Source organism: Cyrtonyx montezumae, unplaced genomic scaffold (assembly GCF_038088225.1).
Source record: "Cyrtonyx montezumae isolate F1298 unplaced genomic scaffold, pur_monq_1.0 scaffold_13, whole genome shotgun sequence".
Lineage (NCBI taxonomy): Eukaryota > Metazoa > Chordata > Aves > Galliformes > Odontophoridae > Cyrtonyx > Cyrtonyx montezumae.
In genome coordinates this window covers 37,139,648-37,157,358 of record NW_027071859.1, presented here as the reverse complement: position 1 = coordinate 37,157,358, position 17,711 = coordinate 37,139,648, and the positions used below count along the sequence as shown (strand labels likewise).

Below are 17,711 nucleotides of genomic sequence, written 5' to 3'. Positions count from 1 at the left end.
TATAAAGCACCCTGACACTAATCCTCTGGCATACCCAATCTTCACCCTGGGCTGAATATTAGATTCTTCCATGGTATATTGCATTACCACTATAACCTTAGCAAAAATGATGAACTTAACTACACTTGAGGCAATACAGTCGGTCTGATTTGATTTTCCACTATGGGGTTGACTATGAGGGAATTACTTATTTACTAAGATAAAGCAAAACTGGTTTCTTATTGCCTTCTGAATGCCTAAATTGGTAAATATGTATGTATGTCTTTTAATTCATTCCAGAGACCTAGAATATTTGTAAATACATACTTATTCCCAGTCGTACAGACTGAATTAAAGACGCACATGTTTTGCCTGAGGCAGAAAAGTAGTTTATAAAAAAAAATCTTCATAACAGCATTAGTAACCTTTAGAGAGGCAATTATGATAACACTTAAATGGACAGCATAGAGTTTGTTGTCACTCAAAAAGCAGCATATTACCTATGAGTATCTCTCCTCAGTACGACCCTGTGACAGAAACATAAGCTTTTTCTCACAGTGTGTCCATTGACTGGAGCGTTCACAATTAAGAAAACTATTTCTGAGTTCTTCCTGCAGGATGGGAGAATCACACAAGATTTAAAAACCCAACTTCACAAACTCTGTTTCAGCAGGTTGCACAGTGCATACAGTCCTGTACATGCTTGCTCATTACAGAGCTGGCATTATATAATACCTGAATGGCTTTCTGCAGCTACTTTTCTAGCAAAAGTATCTACAAGCATAGAGCTAGGAGATTTTGGTGAATCTGCAGGAAAAAAAAAAACAAAACAAAAACAAAGCAAATCAGTCAGACATGCCTCCTATACAAACTTGTACATCAAAACCTTATATGAGAAATGGAATATGGGCTAGGACTCCAGAGTATCCTGCCTAAAAACAAAACAAAATAAAGCAACCAAAAAAATAAAACATCACAGATAGTTTGCTGCAGTTTCTCTTATACAGACATCCTCCAGAGATAAGCAAAAAAACCACTCTAGCTCTTTATTACTATCTGCAGAAAATATCTTCCTAAAATACTTCATAGCCTAGCCTCAAAGTTTTGGGAAACACTGCATCAGTTATCAAACTGAAGGGTTTAGTTACACCTGCATGCTGTCTTTGTGGTTTGAAGAGTTTAACAATACATCTTTATTTTTTAAGAGTACTTTGCTCCTGCATGAAATTATTCATCCACAGGAGCCTGATTGCCCTACAAATGAGCACACATTTTACACTTTGAGAAAACAATGGTATATTCATGAAATAATGTAATTAAAATAATCCAAAAGATAAGTAGATAAATAACAGACATGCAAAAATTGGTAGAAAGCCTCTTACTCTTCTCTGATGGACCAAGATAACCAGCTTCCTAAAAGAAAGGGTTCTTTCAAACAAATGACATTCTACTTTAAAATACCCTGTAATACTTTCCTTCTATTAAACAGCAAAAAGAACCCAGAAGTGTTTGGGCAACAAACGTTGTAGAGATTTACTTCCACTATATCACGAGCTGCAATTTTAATAGACATCTGATAGGACTGTTTCCAGTGACGCGTTTAGTTTTAGGTTTTGTGTTTCTCTTTACAGTCTAGATGGGCTTTTCCTCCCCTCACACTAGAGCTTACAACACAATACTTTAATCTTGTTAACATTCTGTGGCTGGCAACCTAGTGCTTTTCAGGATCCAACTTAATTTAAAGGAAATGTTTGCCATTGACAGCTTATTGCTACAAACCTTTCACTAAAGCTTCCACTCATCTTTGATTGGAGCAGTCCAGTTTCCTCCAGGCAAAGTCAATTGCAGTACAGGATTTCAAGCGCTACCTGAAGTAATGCAGCTAAGTTTGTCTGAAGCAAATGGGACAGACTACAGAAGCAGGTTTACCACCAGCCTCATGGCACTAGGCCCACCAAAGATGGTAACAACTGAGTCACATGCATCAGCCATCTCTTCCCACAAGGCTAAGTTGCATCTGGAAGAAAACCTCTGGCCATAGTCAAATAACACAAGTTACCCAATAAAACAATTTTCTTTTAACAAACTGATTGCATTCGTTTTTGTTTTTTAAATAAATAGGAAAAAATTCCCAGTTGTTATTCACAGCTTTTTCTCAAACATTTATTCTCACTTGAGATTGTTTCAGGGATCCAAAACAACAATGTACTGCAACGGTTTAAGGCAATATCACATGTTCTGCTCATTCACCAGTCTTCTTACCTGCCAGATTTGTTCCTCACTGAGTGAAGTGAGTCTATCACTTTTAAAAACCTCTCGAAGGAGACAGTATGGGAGTGCCAGAACTTCTTCAGGATGATTCTTCAATAGCTCAGAGAGATGTTTTACTAAGAAGTCAACCACTGCATTCTCCAACAAAGTGAGGTTGAAGAGGTCCGCGAGCTTATACAGGTCCAAGTAATTAAAACTATTTAATTCCTAAATGGGTGAAGCAAACAAAATACGTCTCAGAAGCAAAAAAGAGAGCAAAAAAAAAAAAACACCCCACAGGTCTCAAACAACGAAAAAAGGCTGTTCTTTTGGAAACTGAGGAGAAAGAAGGTAATACAACTTGAAATTAATTAACATAGATTCATTCAAAATACACGTGCAAATATTACCAGGATGCATGCAAATATACACGATACTAGTCATTTATACTGCAACAGTTACAAATGCAGACAGCATCTATATGGCTGTATAGATCATATAAATCTATAAAAGTATTGATATATAGATTCATGGATAAAATAATATACCAGTACGGCTTATGACAAGAGCTCACAGGAGTTAACAAGTGTATTTTTAACTACTGTAGTTTGTTACAAAGCAATTATTTGCTCATTATTTACCATCCAGATTAATCTAGACCACCTGTGCAATACAAACTTTAGTACCATGAAACTTCATACAATATGAGACAGTGAACTACATTTTATTATGCATAAGTTTATCTTCAATGAACAAATAGACCCTTCTTTTTCAAATCACTAACAGCAGCCTATAGTGGATGATGGCCTCATATTCTTTCTCCCCTTCCTTTTAAGGAGCAGGAAACCTGCAGAGACAAAAGCTACAGACCAGGTAAGACATTTTCTTCATCCTAGTACCAGGTAACTTATATTTACAGATTAATATTTTTGTCTTGGCACCCCCTGTAAATTAGTGCCAGTTGCTCTAGACCACAGGCTCCTCAGAATGCACTTGTTAGAGAAAAGCACTTAGGCCATTTGGGAAAGAAGTTTGTTTATCCATTCTGTCTGTTCTTGCTGTATGCTCACTCATCTCTTCTTCTCCCCTTCACAGCCCCAGTTTTCACCTTCCAATTTCCTGCATTGCTCCCTCTCAGCAGCCTTCTCCTTGACCAGCTCCAGGTGTGAAAGTGACAAGAACTGTTGTCAGTTCCACTCCACGGGTTCGTTAACACTGGGACTAGAGCAGGGAAGAGAAACAGACTGAATTAAGGCAATTTCACTTTCGCTGCTCTGCTGGATGGGATGGCAGAACCAAATGAAACTGACAAGAAATCTTGTAAATGTCAAATGAGCTGCACGGCTGGCAGATCGAGCAGAGCAACAGGGAAGATGGGAAAGTGCGAAGAGGGTTTTTTTGGAAGGTTTTATGGGCTACATCTCGAACGTGTGAATTGGGTGGCTGTCCCAATGACTGTGGAGCTGTTTATGCATATGCAATGGAGAGTGGAGAAAGAATTTTTTCACCTGCTTGGAGGAGTCAGTGCTGGAGAAAACTGAATCAAATTCCTTCGGAGACCCCTATTTGCTGCATTACCTCCCAACCTGAACACCCGTCTTTACTGCCAGGGATGTAGATTAAAGACAAATCCCATTCATTATCTACTTAAACTGTTGCATAGAAGCTTCTCTTTCTTTTCTCAGAAGAACAAAGAGAAGGTGTTTAAATTGCCAGAATAAACACGGCCATCAGCCCCAAAGCCACAGAAATTTTAAACAGCTCTATGGTGTCACTTCCTCGTCACATTAACATAGAGGAGGCAAGGATAAAACCTCCTGAAGCTGCAGAAAACCAAAGAGCAGGGAAAGAATTTTATATGGAAAGTATCTGGTCTGTGCTCTTCCTCCATGATTTAATATCTGCAGATCACAGACAGTTCCTCATAGCACCATGCAGCAGTGAGACCAATATCATGCAGCATAATCAGAGTACATCTTGCAGTACTTACGAGGAAACAACCATGCTTTTATCGTGGCTGGTTAGGAAGAATATTTTCTCAAAAAGTTCCTTGACTGAATGAATGTAAAACATTTTGAAAGAAATTTAGAACAACTTGGTGTATTATATTGAGCATTTTAGTCAACTGCTCTATCTGGGGAAGATAAAAATAAATAAATGATCAAGTGTTATGATCTGAAGAAAAACGCTCCAACTCAATGGAGAAGGACAGATGGCTTAAAATGGTCTTCAGAAAATATAACAATGTTTTCTCTTTACAGAGACTAAATGCAAGTTTTCCCTAAAAATCCTTCATGTTTTCAGTGAAATCTGGAAAACAATGTCACCCCTGCATTTTTTGTTTTGGTATTTTTGATGAACCCTCAGGCTCCTCTACCCCTCAAAAATGACACCAATGAAAGCTATCATACAGCAGAGAGGCTGAAGAACTCCATCGATAAAAAACACTCTCATCACCTGTTTGTTTACAATATTATTTATTTACTTCTATCTATAACTGTTCATTTACTCCAAGTGCTTATTTATATATCATATGTCTACTTATTTATTTATTACGAGTTTTATTTGTTTACTTAATTTTCCTGGTAGGCTTCAGCAGATTTTCGATGCTTTGTCTAACATAATGTGTTAGTGACCTGCTGGACTCATGGTTTACTGCTTGATGAATACCGCAAGCACATTTTGTCAAAGCTGACCTTGGCCTGTAGTCAAAAACACCTTTTTTTTTTTTTATATAAAGTTTAGATTGATCTATGGGTTTGTATTTCACAGTATAAGCATCAGTGCATTAGCTTGTACGAATGAAAACTATTAGAATGTCATACCAATTTTCCAATCAAAATTATACAGTACTATACACTGCTGTCTCTGAGATGATATCAGAGGGCAAAAAAGTCATGCTGAGACTATAAGACGTATCCTACAGATCAGATAACCAAGCTCTCGATATCTGGTAAGACTTTCAAAAACATCAGAATAAAATGCACTATGCAAGTTATTTGCAAAAAGAAAACAAACAAACAAACAAACAAAAAAAAACCCCAGCTTATCTTCTGGCTTAAAAAAAGCATCAAAGCAATCACTGTTAACTTAGTCTGACTGGCTTCTGATGAACACGTCTTCAAGCTGAATTCCTAATTGAATGAAAAAATTTGTTAAATGAAAAATGAAACAGGTTACTGAACAGGAAATTTAGTTCTGGTTATAAGTAAGAGTTATGGCTGTTTCTGGTTTTCATACATTTTATTATATTGTGCTAAAGTTGTGCACATCTTACTTCTGGAACTGTATCACAATAAACGTTCTTTTAAAAATATATATACTAAGAAGGCCTTGTAACTTTGCATCTTGTTCATAAAAACTTTTAAATATAAGCCACTTATTTTTTGAACCAAAGGATGAAATAGGAACACAAGCAGAAACCTCACAAAGAGTTGAAAAGAATTAGGGAAAGTAAGCAATCCCCTCTTTTCTAATACGACATATGTTACACTGATGAAACATTCAGACTAAGAAGATATGTGCAAGACAAAAAAAAAAAAAAAGCAGATCTTCAACTAACAGTTGAAATGGTTCTAAAATCTCACAGAGAAGTCAAACCAGCTCAACCAATTGAAGGAAAGAAGGAAGCCTGAAATAGACATGTAACACATACCAACTCCTGTCTACATGACAAGTCTCAGCGCACAGGTTTTGGTTTTTATGACATGTAACTTCCTGTGAGGACTGTAACCTGTTAGGAGGAATGGGATCCACCTGTCTAGACGAGGCAGGGCAATTTTTGGCACCAGTCAGGCTAACCAAATGTAACAGGCTTTAGACTGAAGGTTTTGGGGGTTGGGTCCAAAACAGTAATGTTCACATTATTGCAACCAACTGGGGAATAAGCCAGGCCAACCAGATCAATGACAGAAGTTCCTTCACTGCCTTCCATGACATCAGCCAGGCCAGTCACTTCAAGGGTATGTATAGCTATCCAGAATCCTCAACAGGAAACCTTCATCCTCTGCTCCCTTTTCTTCTCTGAAGTGTCTGTATACCAGTGCACACAGCATGGTGAATAAACAGGAAGAATTCGAGACTTGTGTGTGATTGCAGGGCCATAATCTCCTTGCAAACAGGGAGACATGGTGGGACAGCTCACGGCTGAAATGCTGTCATGAATGGCTTCATACTTTCCGAGAAGGACAGACCACCAAGAAAAGCCAGTTGAGTTCCCTATGTGAGAAAACAATTGGAACGCAAGGAGCTCTGCCTAGGGAATGATGAGGAATGAGTGGAGAGCTCATGGGTGAGAATTAAGAATAATATGAGTGACGTAGTTGTGGGTGTTTACAACAAGCTGCCTGATCAGGAGGAGAAAGCTGATGAGGCTTTCTGCAGACACTTGAAAGCATTCTCACAATCACAGGCACTGGTTCCCATAGGGGATTCCAGTAAAAGGATAAAGGATAACTTTCTGACACAGGTGGTAATGGAGCCAATAAGGAGAAGTGTGCTGCTAGACCTTGTCCTTAAAAGGAAGAGAGGAGTGGTTGGGAATGTGAAGGCTGGGGGCAGCCTTGGATGCAGTGACCACAAGATAGAGTTTGGGATCTAAGGCCATAAGTAGAACTGAAGCCTTGGACTTAAGGAGAGTCAACCTTGACCTCTTCAAGGACCTACTTAGAGGTGTCTCATGGGTTAGGTCTTTAAAAAGTAAGAGGGCCCAAGAGAGTTGGCTGACATTTAAGCATTGATTTTTTCAAGATGAAGATTGGTGCATTCCTAGGAGTAAGAAATCAGGTAAAGGCCAATGGTATCCTGTGGTACATTAAAGAGAACACAGCCAGCACATCACGGAAGAGTCATCTACTCCTCTACTCTGCCCTGTCCATTTCTGGAGTAATGTATCCAGTTTGTTTTGTTTTTGTTTTGTTTTTGTTTTGTATGGAAGAGTACCAAACAAAAACAACAACAACAACCAGGGAATTTGCAGTGGGAGCCCAGCAGAGGGCTACAAAGATGATTAAGGTCCTGGAGGAAAGGCTGAGAGACCTAGGACTGTTCAGCCTGGAGAAGAGAAACTTAGAGGGATCTTATCAATGTTTACAAATACTCATTGGGCAGAGGTCAAGTGGATGGGCCAGGCTCTTTTCAGTGATGCTGAGCAACAGAACAAGGGGCAATGGGCACAAACAGGAACACAGTAAGTTCCATACGAACATGAGAAAAAATTTTCTTTACTTTGAGGGTTACAGAGCATGGAAACAAGCTGCCCAGAGAGGTTATGTAGTCTCCTTCTCTGGAGACATTCAAAACCCTCCTGAGCACTTTCTTGTGTAACCTATTCCAGGGAACCTTCTTTAGCAGTGTTTTGATTAGATGATCTCCAGAGGTCTCTTCTAACCTCTATGAATCTGTGATTCTGTAATAAGTTGGCCAAATTATTTATCAGTGTCTTCTAAAATGAGAACTGCCTTTGATTCTATGCAATCTACTTTTCTTCCCTTCTCTTCTTCCATAGCACAGATAAGAGACTCTGCTGTTCTACATTACTGGTCTTCTGTTTCAGTAGTATCAGACTTCAGATGTCAGCTGATTGTTAAATTGGCTTGACATTTAAAATATTTGTAAAAGAAGATCACTTTTCCAAACAAACTTAACCGGAAAGATAATATTAAATATACAAAATAAATGATATGACATTGTCTGTGTTTTAATACAGAGATGTGATAAATTGTCAAACAAGAAAATATATATATAAACATTGTATTTAAATTACTTCCAAATCCATCTTTATTCATTTTTATTTTAAAGAATAATTGCATTGCACAAGCCACAGAAGAGGATGCAAGTAACAGATTGATAAATTAGAGTTAATCATAACCGAGTACACAGCACAGTACTATATACCTCTGTTCGTGTACTCTGTGTTATAAATAGCAGAAAAAGCACAAGGAGAACTAAGGGGAAAGAATGCATTTCTTTATGACCTTATTTGAAAGATAAACTCCTTGGGGAAATACAATTTATTCAGATTATCAAGACCCTGCTGTGCAAATCTACAGTCTGGGAGCACACTACAGAGATCAAAAAATATTTACTTTATTCTGTTGGGTATAAAAGCTTTTAATGAATGCATAATTAAGACAGAAAAAGTATATACAGCTTTAGAAATTCCACTGCCAAGCCAAGCCATTAATATCCCAAGTATCATACCCAGTTGTAACTCCACCTGCTTCCTGTTTAGATTGCAACACTGTTATAAATCAAAGTACTAACCGCCTTGCCCTACTATAGTGTCTCAATGCAACTCTTCCATTATTTCCCTATTTTCCTAAAAGGGGTTCAGCCTCTTTACAGCAAAAAAAAGTAACTCTGAGGTTTATGGAACAGGGATGGCTTACTCTCAAGCAGAATCTAGTACAACAGGATCCTGATCCCAAGTCCTTCAGGTTTTCTGAAGTGTTAAACCAACTGCATTATCTGGATAGAATGTTGACATAAAATATAGCAGAAGCAGACTAACTAGATCAGGAATGTTAACAAAACAAAAAAAAGTCATGACAAAAATTCACTTAGAGGACAACAAAAAACATCAACTCACTTTTATGAGAAAAATCTATTTCCATTGGTTCTCACTCATATATCAGCAAAAGCTCTAGTTCCACAAAACCTCTCTGGCTCACCTATGACCTGACTGATAAGGCACATACATAACAACACAGCAACAGAAATACATATTTCATACTAAGCGTATGCACAAATCCCTCAAAAATGCATTTTATATCTGATGGGAAATGTCACTCTACCAAGCAACAAGGCCATCCAGGTGAACCGTGAAAGACATTTGAGATGCAGTCCAGTCACAGTGGAACAGCTGGGTGAGAATTTCGGTTTAAAAAAAAAAAAGTGTTTACATTTATTACAAGATCAGTGCCTATAAATGTATCAATACACTGCACAGTAAAAGATGAGTTTTAAAGACTAATTTTATAAAATTCTACTTTCTGAAAGATCATTGCTTTCTTAGCACTTTGTTTAATTTTTGCTTTTGTTTGCTCTCCATGCTTAAAAGTATGAAAAACTGTCTTGCACCTTTTATTTCAAAAGTACAAAAGCAGCACTAGTAAACCAACACAAGCCCTCAAGCCTATTATTTTCCCTCTTCCCTGTGAGCACTTATCCCCCTCCTCACTCCGTATTTCCCTACATCTGCTTAGCTTTCAGTTTCTAAGTTGCTGGTGCCAGTGATCACCCTCTTCTAAAGCAGGGAAGAGGTCTGAGACCTTCACAAGTGCAAGTGAAAGCCTCAGACTGCCCATGTGATGAGACTTTAGTAGGCTTTGAAAGGAAAGTGCAACATGTAATATGCAGATACTCAAAAGTAAAACACTTTCTAGAATCCTGGGGGGATTAATTTAAGTGATTAAATAGTACAAGTCTTTCCAAACAGCAATCCAATTGAATACTGTTAGTGACCCTCATTCACTTTCTTTTTATATATTAGATACGTGTTTAATTGTATCATGGAAAGAAATACAATAATATTAACACTACTCAGTTAAAGGTTCGTAGCATCACTTGGAATAACCACAGGTAAAGTTCTGCAGTGTTTTCACTAGTAGCTTTGCGTTGCTAAACTGATGTTGCTTTCGGAATATCTTGGGCATCTGGCACAAAAACTACACAATTTACAGAATTTAGTAACTGTTTCAAGAGAATATAGGAATGGAAGCCAATGCCCCTACTATACTGGACATGCTAATTTTGAATGACCTCATTGACAAACCAAGAAAAATCCATCTTAAAATTAACTCAATTTTTGCTCTCTTTTTGAGACTGCCAGTCTCAAAATCAGGTGAACCTGCTGTCTTTCCATTCCCAGCTTATTTACTCAGTTTATACAAATTTGCTTCTGTGTCAGAATCATCTCTTGGTTTCAGAGCTCCCTCTTTCCCCAGGTATTTATTCCCTTGGCCAATCGTATTCTTTATCGGTCTTAATTTGCTAGGCTGAGTCAGGCTCTTTTATTTCCCCATATACAAGAGGCCTTTCTGATAAGCCTAGCTGCCCCTTTCTACACCTCTCCAAGTCTGACTTCATTTATTCTGTTACACGGGCAAATCATTCACAGTACTCCTCGTGATGTTTCAGCATCAAACAGTGGCATCACCTTGTGTGCTAGCATTAATACTTCCTTGGCTTCCCTGTATGAAACATCCTAGGCTCAAACTGCCTTTTTGTTGATGGTGTCACATTAATAGCTGAAAGTCATAATGTGATTTAAGACATGAAAATTCTCTGTAAACTTGCTCCTCATGTAAGAAACAGTAACAGCCCTTCTGTACGTCATATCATTTCTGTCCTGTCTGACATGTTACAAATGAGAATTGAATATGACCCACTGAAATGCAGTACCTCCTACTGATGATTCTACTAACGATGCTTAGAAATGATTTTCCAATTGCTTCCAAATTCATTTCATTCTACATGGGAGTAATGAATCTCACAATTGCCCTGGTACATACCAGTTATTTAATGGTCAGAAAAATAATTGCAAAAATTTTCTTAACGCTCATTTCAAAAGTAGGTAAGAAAATCCCATTAGAATTCTGAAGCACAAAAATAAACAAATCAACATTAAATACAAAAACTTGCAAATATAGTGAAAATTCTAGTAAAAATGCTTCTAATACACAGTATGGTAAAATGTGGTTTTACTGTTTATCCCTGTTTTAGTTATCAGTGAGAAATAATAAAAACAACATTAGCATTAGATGTGTTAATAGAAGTACTGAGGTGCCTGAGAGCTTCCTTTCCCAAGGACATTATTTTTTCCCCGAAGAATTTATGTCCTAAAGCTGAAGATTTCCAACCTCAAAATTAATTCCTTTATGAAAGCATCCCGAAACACTCAGAATGGAAACAGTTGCTGTGACTGTGAAAAACTTCCACACACTCCCTCCACAGCATCTGGAAAAATAAATGGCTGAATTTCCTTACTACTGACTTGTTTGAACTTTGCAGCTAAAATCTCAACCCTATTCCAATGCTAATGAATAACGAAGAAGATTGTTAATACCAGGGTAGTCACTAACTGAAACAAGAAAATCAATGTTCACAATGCTGCAGTAGGAGACATATAAGCAGCATATTCTATTATTCGTATTTATCAAATAATTATCAGTAAGTTAAAGTTCTAGATATGAATAAGAATGTTTTGATAGATACAATTCAAAATTAGCAGTTCCTAAACACAACATAAGAACAATGTCACCACAGCTGCCTACTAGCTTCTCACTTGTATGAAAACAGTATCAGTAGGGGACCCTCTCCTTTGGAAACATTAAGAAAAGCAAATTCTTTTAAGTATACAATAAACAATACTACAATAAAACAGGGTAAATTTACAGGAATTATTAGAGAAATTTGAATTATAATATTTCTTGAGAGCTCAAATAGTACTGACAAAGGTTTGTGTGTGGTCACCAAATGATCCTCTTGCTAATGAGTTAAAAGAATATGCAGAAGCATCAATAAAAAAAGAATAAAAAATGATAATGTAAGCATGGGAAAAGGTGAAGTAAACAATGAATTTAAAACAAAAAGTTGGTCATTTCTAAAAGTAAATTAGATATCAAGGAACATAGAAAGGGCAGTACATTTTCAAATTCATGTCTGCAAAAATCTACCCCATATATACTCCTAATGTTACAACACAATTTTCTATCTGTAACTAAGGCAGATAAGAACAGAAATTAGATTATTTGATACCGCCACAGAACAAAGTATTTTAAAGGGACCAGTTATGGAGACCTCTAATCCTAAGTAAACACTGAAAGAAGTTTGAAAGTATTGAGAAATAATGTGTGCATTAGACAATCATATGATGGATGGAATTAATTTAGGAGTCTATTTCCAAATATAGACTAAAAAGAAGAAATTAAAAGAAGCACTAAGACCTACTACCACATAAATATTGGAAAATAGTTTGTGTTCTCTCTCTAGAGGAACTGTATTTCATTGTATCAGCAGCACTGACAGAACATGAAGGTCTCCTAGATATCCAGGTGAGACTTTCATTTTTTCATTTTATTACATGCATTTAGTAGGATGCACCTTGGATAAAAGATTTGTTTAATGTCAACCTCTAAGTTACCAAGCAGCATAACTCTTCCCAGCAAAGATCTCAAGGAATTGAGTCTTGGATCAACACCATTAAAAGTTTAATTGAACTAGACAATGGTAAATTTTGCTAGTACAATTTGCAGAAGACTCCACAAAAGCATAGGGGTCACAAATTATGAGAACAACAGAACACAAGCATTGCCTTGATCTCCTGGCATAATTTTCACTTTAAAAATACAAACTAACAAACAAATAACACTTCCTAGAAGCAGTAACATAGCTGATACAGAAAATAGAACAGGCTCTATTTGGAACAAACTTACAGGCCATCAAGAAAAAACTAAGAAGCAGTCAAAATCGCAGTGTGAGTTCACAGCCATGTGCCGTAGCGAGGAAAAAGCTCATGTCATAAAACACACACTGAGTGCTGACCAATAAAAGCAAGAAGCACTCTTGCTGCTTCACAAAGCAATTTTAAGGTTACTGCACAAATATTGTTCCCAGTTCTTAAGTCCATACTTTAAGGATATGAAAATACTATTGCCTGGAAAATCAACCTTGTAAGATTTAAGGTGCTTAGCTTAAGTTTTTTTGTGGAGAAAAAGAGAAAGACTCCTGGAGGATTTGATCTTGTGCAGAGGTGTTTATAAAATTGAGACAACACAAAAGCTAGATAGCTCTGACATGATATTCAGCAAATATAATCTCCTGGCTTGTTGATATAGGATCAAAATGATCCCAATCATGCTAGGTAGTACAGGACCATTTGCATGGCCTGCATGTGATTTCAAACATTTTGCAGCTGTGCATTTTAACAAACCTGTTGCAGCTACAAGATACAAGGGTACTCATGAATTAATAATATGATCATAAGGATGTGAATGATAAAAAAAGGCAACATTAAAGGTATCACAAGATATATTTCATCTGGAATACTATTACTTATTCAGGTAGCTCTGTACTCCTGTGATATCTGACCACCCAAAAGTAACTAAACAATTACGTACTTGCAGCACTAAATCAAAACAAATTTGCATCTTAGAGAAAAAAAGGGAGGCAGAAAAATTATTTAAGAATTTTTCCATAATACAAAAGGTACAAAAAGCAGAACCTAGAACCTACTCCAACACATTGCTACAGAATTCTTTGCCTACCCCCAACCATCAAGGATTCTATAGATACAGAACTTCTACTTCCTTGGGCAGAAGTTACTATAAATCTTACTCTCAAAACCAGAAAACCTAGAAAGGGCAAAGCTCAGATGTAGAAAATAAGCCTTGACTCAGTGCCTGGTTCAGCTGTTCCTGTATCTGACCTTCACTGTTGTAAAAAACGTGTGTCCCAAAAACAAAGATGTGACAACTTTTGAACATTTATACTATTGGATGTGCTAAGCCTCAGGAAAGTGTGAGTGTTCAAAAATAAAGATTCTTCTTTATTTAGCTTCAAGCTGTTTTTAACCAAAAATTAAAAGCTATCTATCCTCCCATTCCCAAACTGAATCTACTACTTAGAATCCCACACTTTACCACTAAGGCATTCCTTCCACAGAAATACAGAAAATATTTAGTCACTGCTTTATATACACAGGACAAAGAAACAAATGGCAAAATCATAATTGGCATAGATATGCCACTTAGAAGCTACCACCTTTATAAGCAGAATAGATTGATGTAGGGTCAAACTCCAAGTATTCACTACTACAATTCCTCAACACGCAGAAGTATATGACATGTCCGACACCTGCACCAAACTAAGCTAAAAGTAACTGAGTTCTAGTTCATTTTCAGTAACTGTTAAAAATGCTTCCTTGATCCATGGTTGTAACAGAATGTTAATTAACTATTAATCCTTTTAAAATTGAAATTTGTATAAGAAATGTTGCTAAAACATCAAAATTTCATACTTCAACCATCGCTAAAGCAGAACAAAAGATGTTTAGAGACTACTACAGAGATGCTGAGTTTTCGTTCAATTTTTTTCCTGAACTTTCACGCCAAAAATGATAATTTTGGCTGCTTGTTTTATTCCTTTCCAACAAGTTCCATCTCACTGTTAAAGATTTTGGTCCAGAGCTGATTGGTACTAAATGACTCCATATCTTGAGTAGGACTTTTAACCTGCATATATATGCATTACGCAACATTGGTGAAGACTCACAACACTAACTTTCAAGTACCTACTTACTGTAAACATTCAATATCAGTCTCTGGGGGACCTTGACATCACCACTGTATGCATATACTCCCTGCATACTTCAGTTGCTCAGGAAGATAGGGATGATGCAAATATGAGCAAAAACATCACTGAGCAGGCAAAAACAAAATACAAGCACATAGAAACACTGATTTTGAAGCCCATGACATTGGACACATTCCCATCATTTTCTCCATGCCTACAACACGCCATTTCAAGTCGATGAGAATTCCTACCCTGATGTGTTTTGAAGGCTGGACGTATCTATGGGTACTAAACATCCTTCCCATGATAAACAGGTGTGCTTGTGTACTGTATACATTCAAGGATTTTTGCACATACGTGGAACAGCTTATGGCATACTATGAGGGAACTCTGAACTAGAATTTAGAATCTCCTTTGAGCAGCTCTGAAAACTTTCACAACAAAGGTCAAAGTGCTTACAAAGGGAAAACCAGCAACATACTCTAATCCAGAGGACACAACTGCTCCTATAAAAATTACAGTAGGGACAATTCTGTATAATACCAGCTCAATTCCCCATAAAATGCAATTAGAAGTTTTAGTTTAAGTAATTCAAGATTCACCGCCACCTCAGCAGCTAGACACATGCTGTGGTACAAATCCCACGTTCTGAAAGACTAGTGAAACAGATGGGAAATTTAGCAGCAATTCCTCTAAATTTATAAACAGATGTTGAGACTAGATTATACAGGAACACAAGTGAATGAAATCACAAACATTTTTCAGTTTGGAATAACACACAGATGTCTAATGAAGTTCTTAATACCACTAATCTTCAGGTTTCTATCTTTAATTTTTTTAGAATTAGTGAGTTGAACAAGGACAACTTTTAAGTTTTAGAGCTCTCATTACATATTGGCTGAAGACTCCGTGTATACACTTATATTCATTTTGGGTGAGAGACCTATTCACTACCCTCACTAGGCAAAAATTGAATTTTTGTTTTAAACAGAATTATTCTAGAACATAACTCTGAAACAAGGTATTGGTTCCCCAGCAATCTGTACTACTGTGCAGTTGTGCAAAGCCACTATACGTGATGGAGTGTGCTGAAAAGTTGTCATTTACCATTAACAGATCTACTGGAAAATATCAACAGCTTTACATATAGCTCAAAGAACAGCAAAAAAGCAAAGGAAGTTAAATATTTTAGTGAAGAATAATTGTCTATTATTAGGTTTTTAAGTAGTTTTATCTACACATTAACTTGAGTACCACTTTTACTGAAATTACTTGTATATACCTTGGGCTTTGGAAATGGGCATTTTCTTTTCAAGTTGTTCTTAACTAGCACAACACATTAGCTGAGGGTGTTGCGATGTGTTAAGACAGATGTATTTAACAGCAATGATTAAGCCATCAGAAAAACACTGAAATAGGAAAGAAGCAGTTATACAGATAGGTATAAAGTTCAGATATTTAACAAGAGACGGTTGAAATGAAATATAAATGAAAATAAAATGTTCAATGCTTTTCTAATATTTTTTAAGGATGGAGCAGACTGAGACATCCACTACTTTCCTAAGTTTAATACTTCAAGTGCCGGGTTGCTTCTCAAATTCTATTAAATAACACATTTCCTCATTCCTTTTCCTGAGAAAGGTTTGCCTCCTGAGTAACATTTAACTTGAAACTGCTTCCCTTGAGAATAATAATACAGCATTTAAAAACAAAAAGTACAGAGGAAGCAAGAGATTTATTTCATAACTAAGAAATAAAAATTTTAGCTAAGCCAATACAGAGAAGAGTTGATTGTCCAACCTTCTTATCTACCGCAGCGCTACTTCTGAGATAAAATCAGATTTTACTCACTTCAGGCCCGATATTCTCTTTAGGTTCATATGTTACAAATGATTTATAGTTGCCACTTTGTACTTAGCACTCTACCTTTTCCCATATTGGTAAATACTTTATAATCAAAGCACTATCATGTTTCAGAAATACCTCTGCTAAAATGGCTTAACACAACTCAAACTGTTTTAGATCCAAGCAAACGAATAAAATGCCCCTCTGCTCCTTCACAGGAGGTAAAAAGGCTCTGTCTATGTGGTGCCTGTATTCCCATTCTTCCACATTAGAACTGTAAGTCTCCTCTTTCAGGTCACGTCTTCCACATAAAAGTGCTAAACTAATGCCGCTTAATGACAAATTAATGTCCATGAATAAAAAATACACCTCTAATAGCATAGAGTAATTTGCCATTACAATATCATCATTGGACATGCCCCTGGTTTAATACGATGTATTTAATTCATAACTTAATGAGTGATATATAAAAAGAGAGAGATGAACCCTGCAATTACATTTATGTGAGTCTGTCACCTTATTTGTAAAACCTTAGAGTCATTTACATTCAAATTAGAACAAATGAGTGATTTCACAAAGTGCAGTGATAAATGACCATTGCTGCACAAGACAGAACTGTATTTCCTGTGAAAACATTAACAGTTTCCTATTATTTGTTAAAAATTACAATGCATATTGCCCAGTGTTGTGTGAATAATGACTTTTTTACTGATTAGGTCAGAAGACGAATACGGAGTGAAAATAAATTATTTTTCTCTTCATTTTTCCTGATTTCTGAGCTCACTGCTCCGCAGGCACTGCTGTGGACTCACAGTGCCACCTGCTGCCCAGGCGGGCTGCCAGGACCCTCCGCCAGCTCAGTGCAGCAATTCGACCTTTTGGTGTCACCTCTCGCAATCAAATGCATTTTCCTGCCAGATTGATAACTGTACATACTGTTGGTAGCACCAGCAGATAAGGGGAGCGACACTATCCCAGTGCAAACCATGCAATTTTTTGGTTCATGCATCTCAACTGCCCCAGTTGGTATGGAGAATTAAAAGCAGAAGACACTGGGGAGAGAGGGAGGACATGAAACATCGGTATTGATCAGATGGTAATAAAACCAAAGAATTCCATACACTAAGCATTCTGGGACTCATCAGCCTCTCTTCTCAGCTCTCTTAAAGCCAGCTGCATGCTCCCAGAGGCAAGGGCCTCTCAGGGGCTGGGGGACAGGCAGGTCACACAGAGTAGGACACACAGGCCAGAGAACCATGCGAGAATGGCAGCAGGGGAAGCAGCAAAGCAATCAGGATTCTTCGGTACCATTTACAACACAAATCAAAGCTGCTCTGCCTTCC

At 37.1% G+C, this 17,711-nt stretch overlaps 1 protein-coding gene across 2 annotated transcripts in view; it reads right to left on the bottom strand.

Moving 5' to 3' along the window:
- Positions 1-17,711, bottom strand: part of KLHL32 (kelch like family member 32) — an 86,986-nt gene that overhangs the window by 31,606 nt on the left and 37,669 nt on the right. Inside the window, exons 1-2 of one of the 2 annotated variants that reach the window (XM_065731043.1) lie at positions 3,338-3,343; positions 2,242-2,457 (exon numbers count right to left, since the gene is read on the bottom strand). Coding sequence is in view for 1 of the 2 variants with exons in the window: in XM_065731042.1 (XP_065587114.1) it covers positions 2,242-2,457 (216 nt within the window). In the remaining variant the exon portion in view is untranslated. Of the gene's footprint in view, positions 1-2,241; positions 2,458-3,337; positions 3,344-17,711 lie in introns of those variants that run through there. The other variant, XM_065731042.1, reaches the window with a different exon arrangement.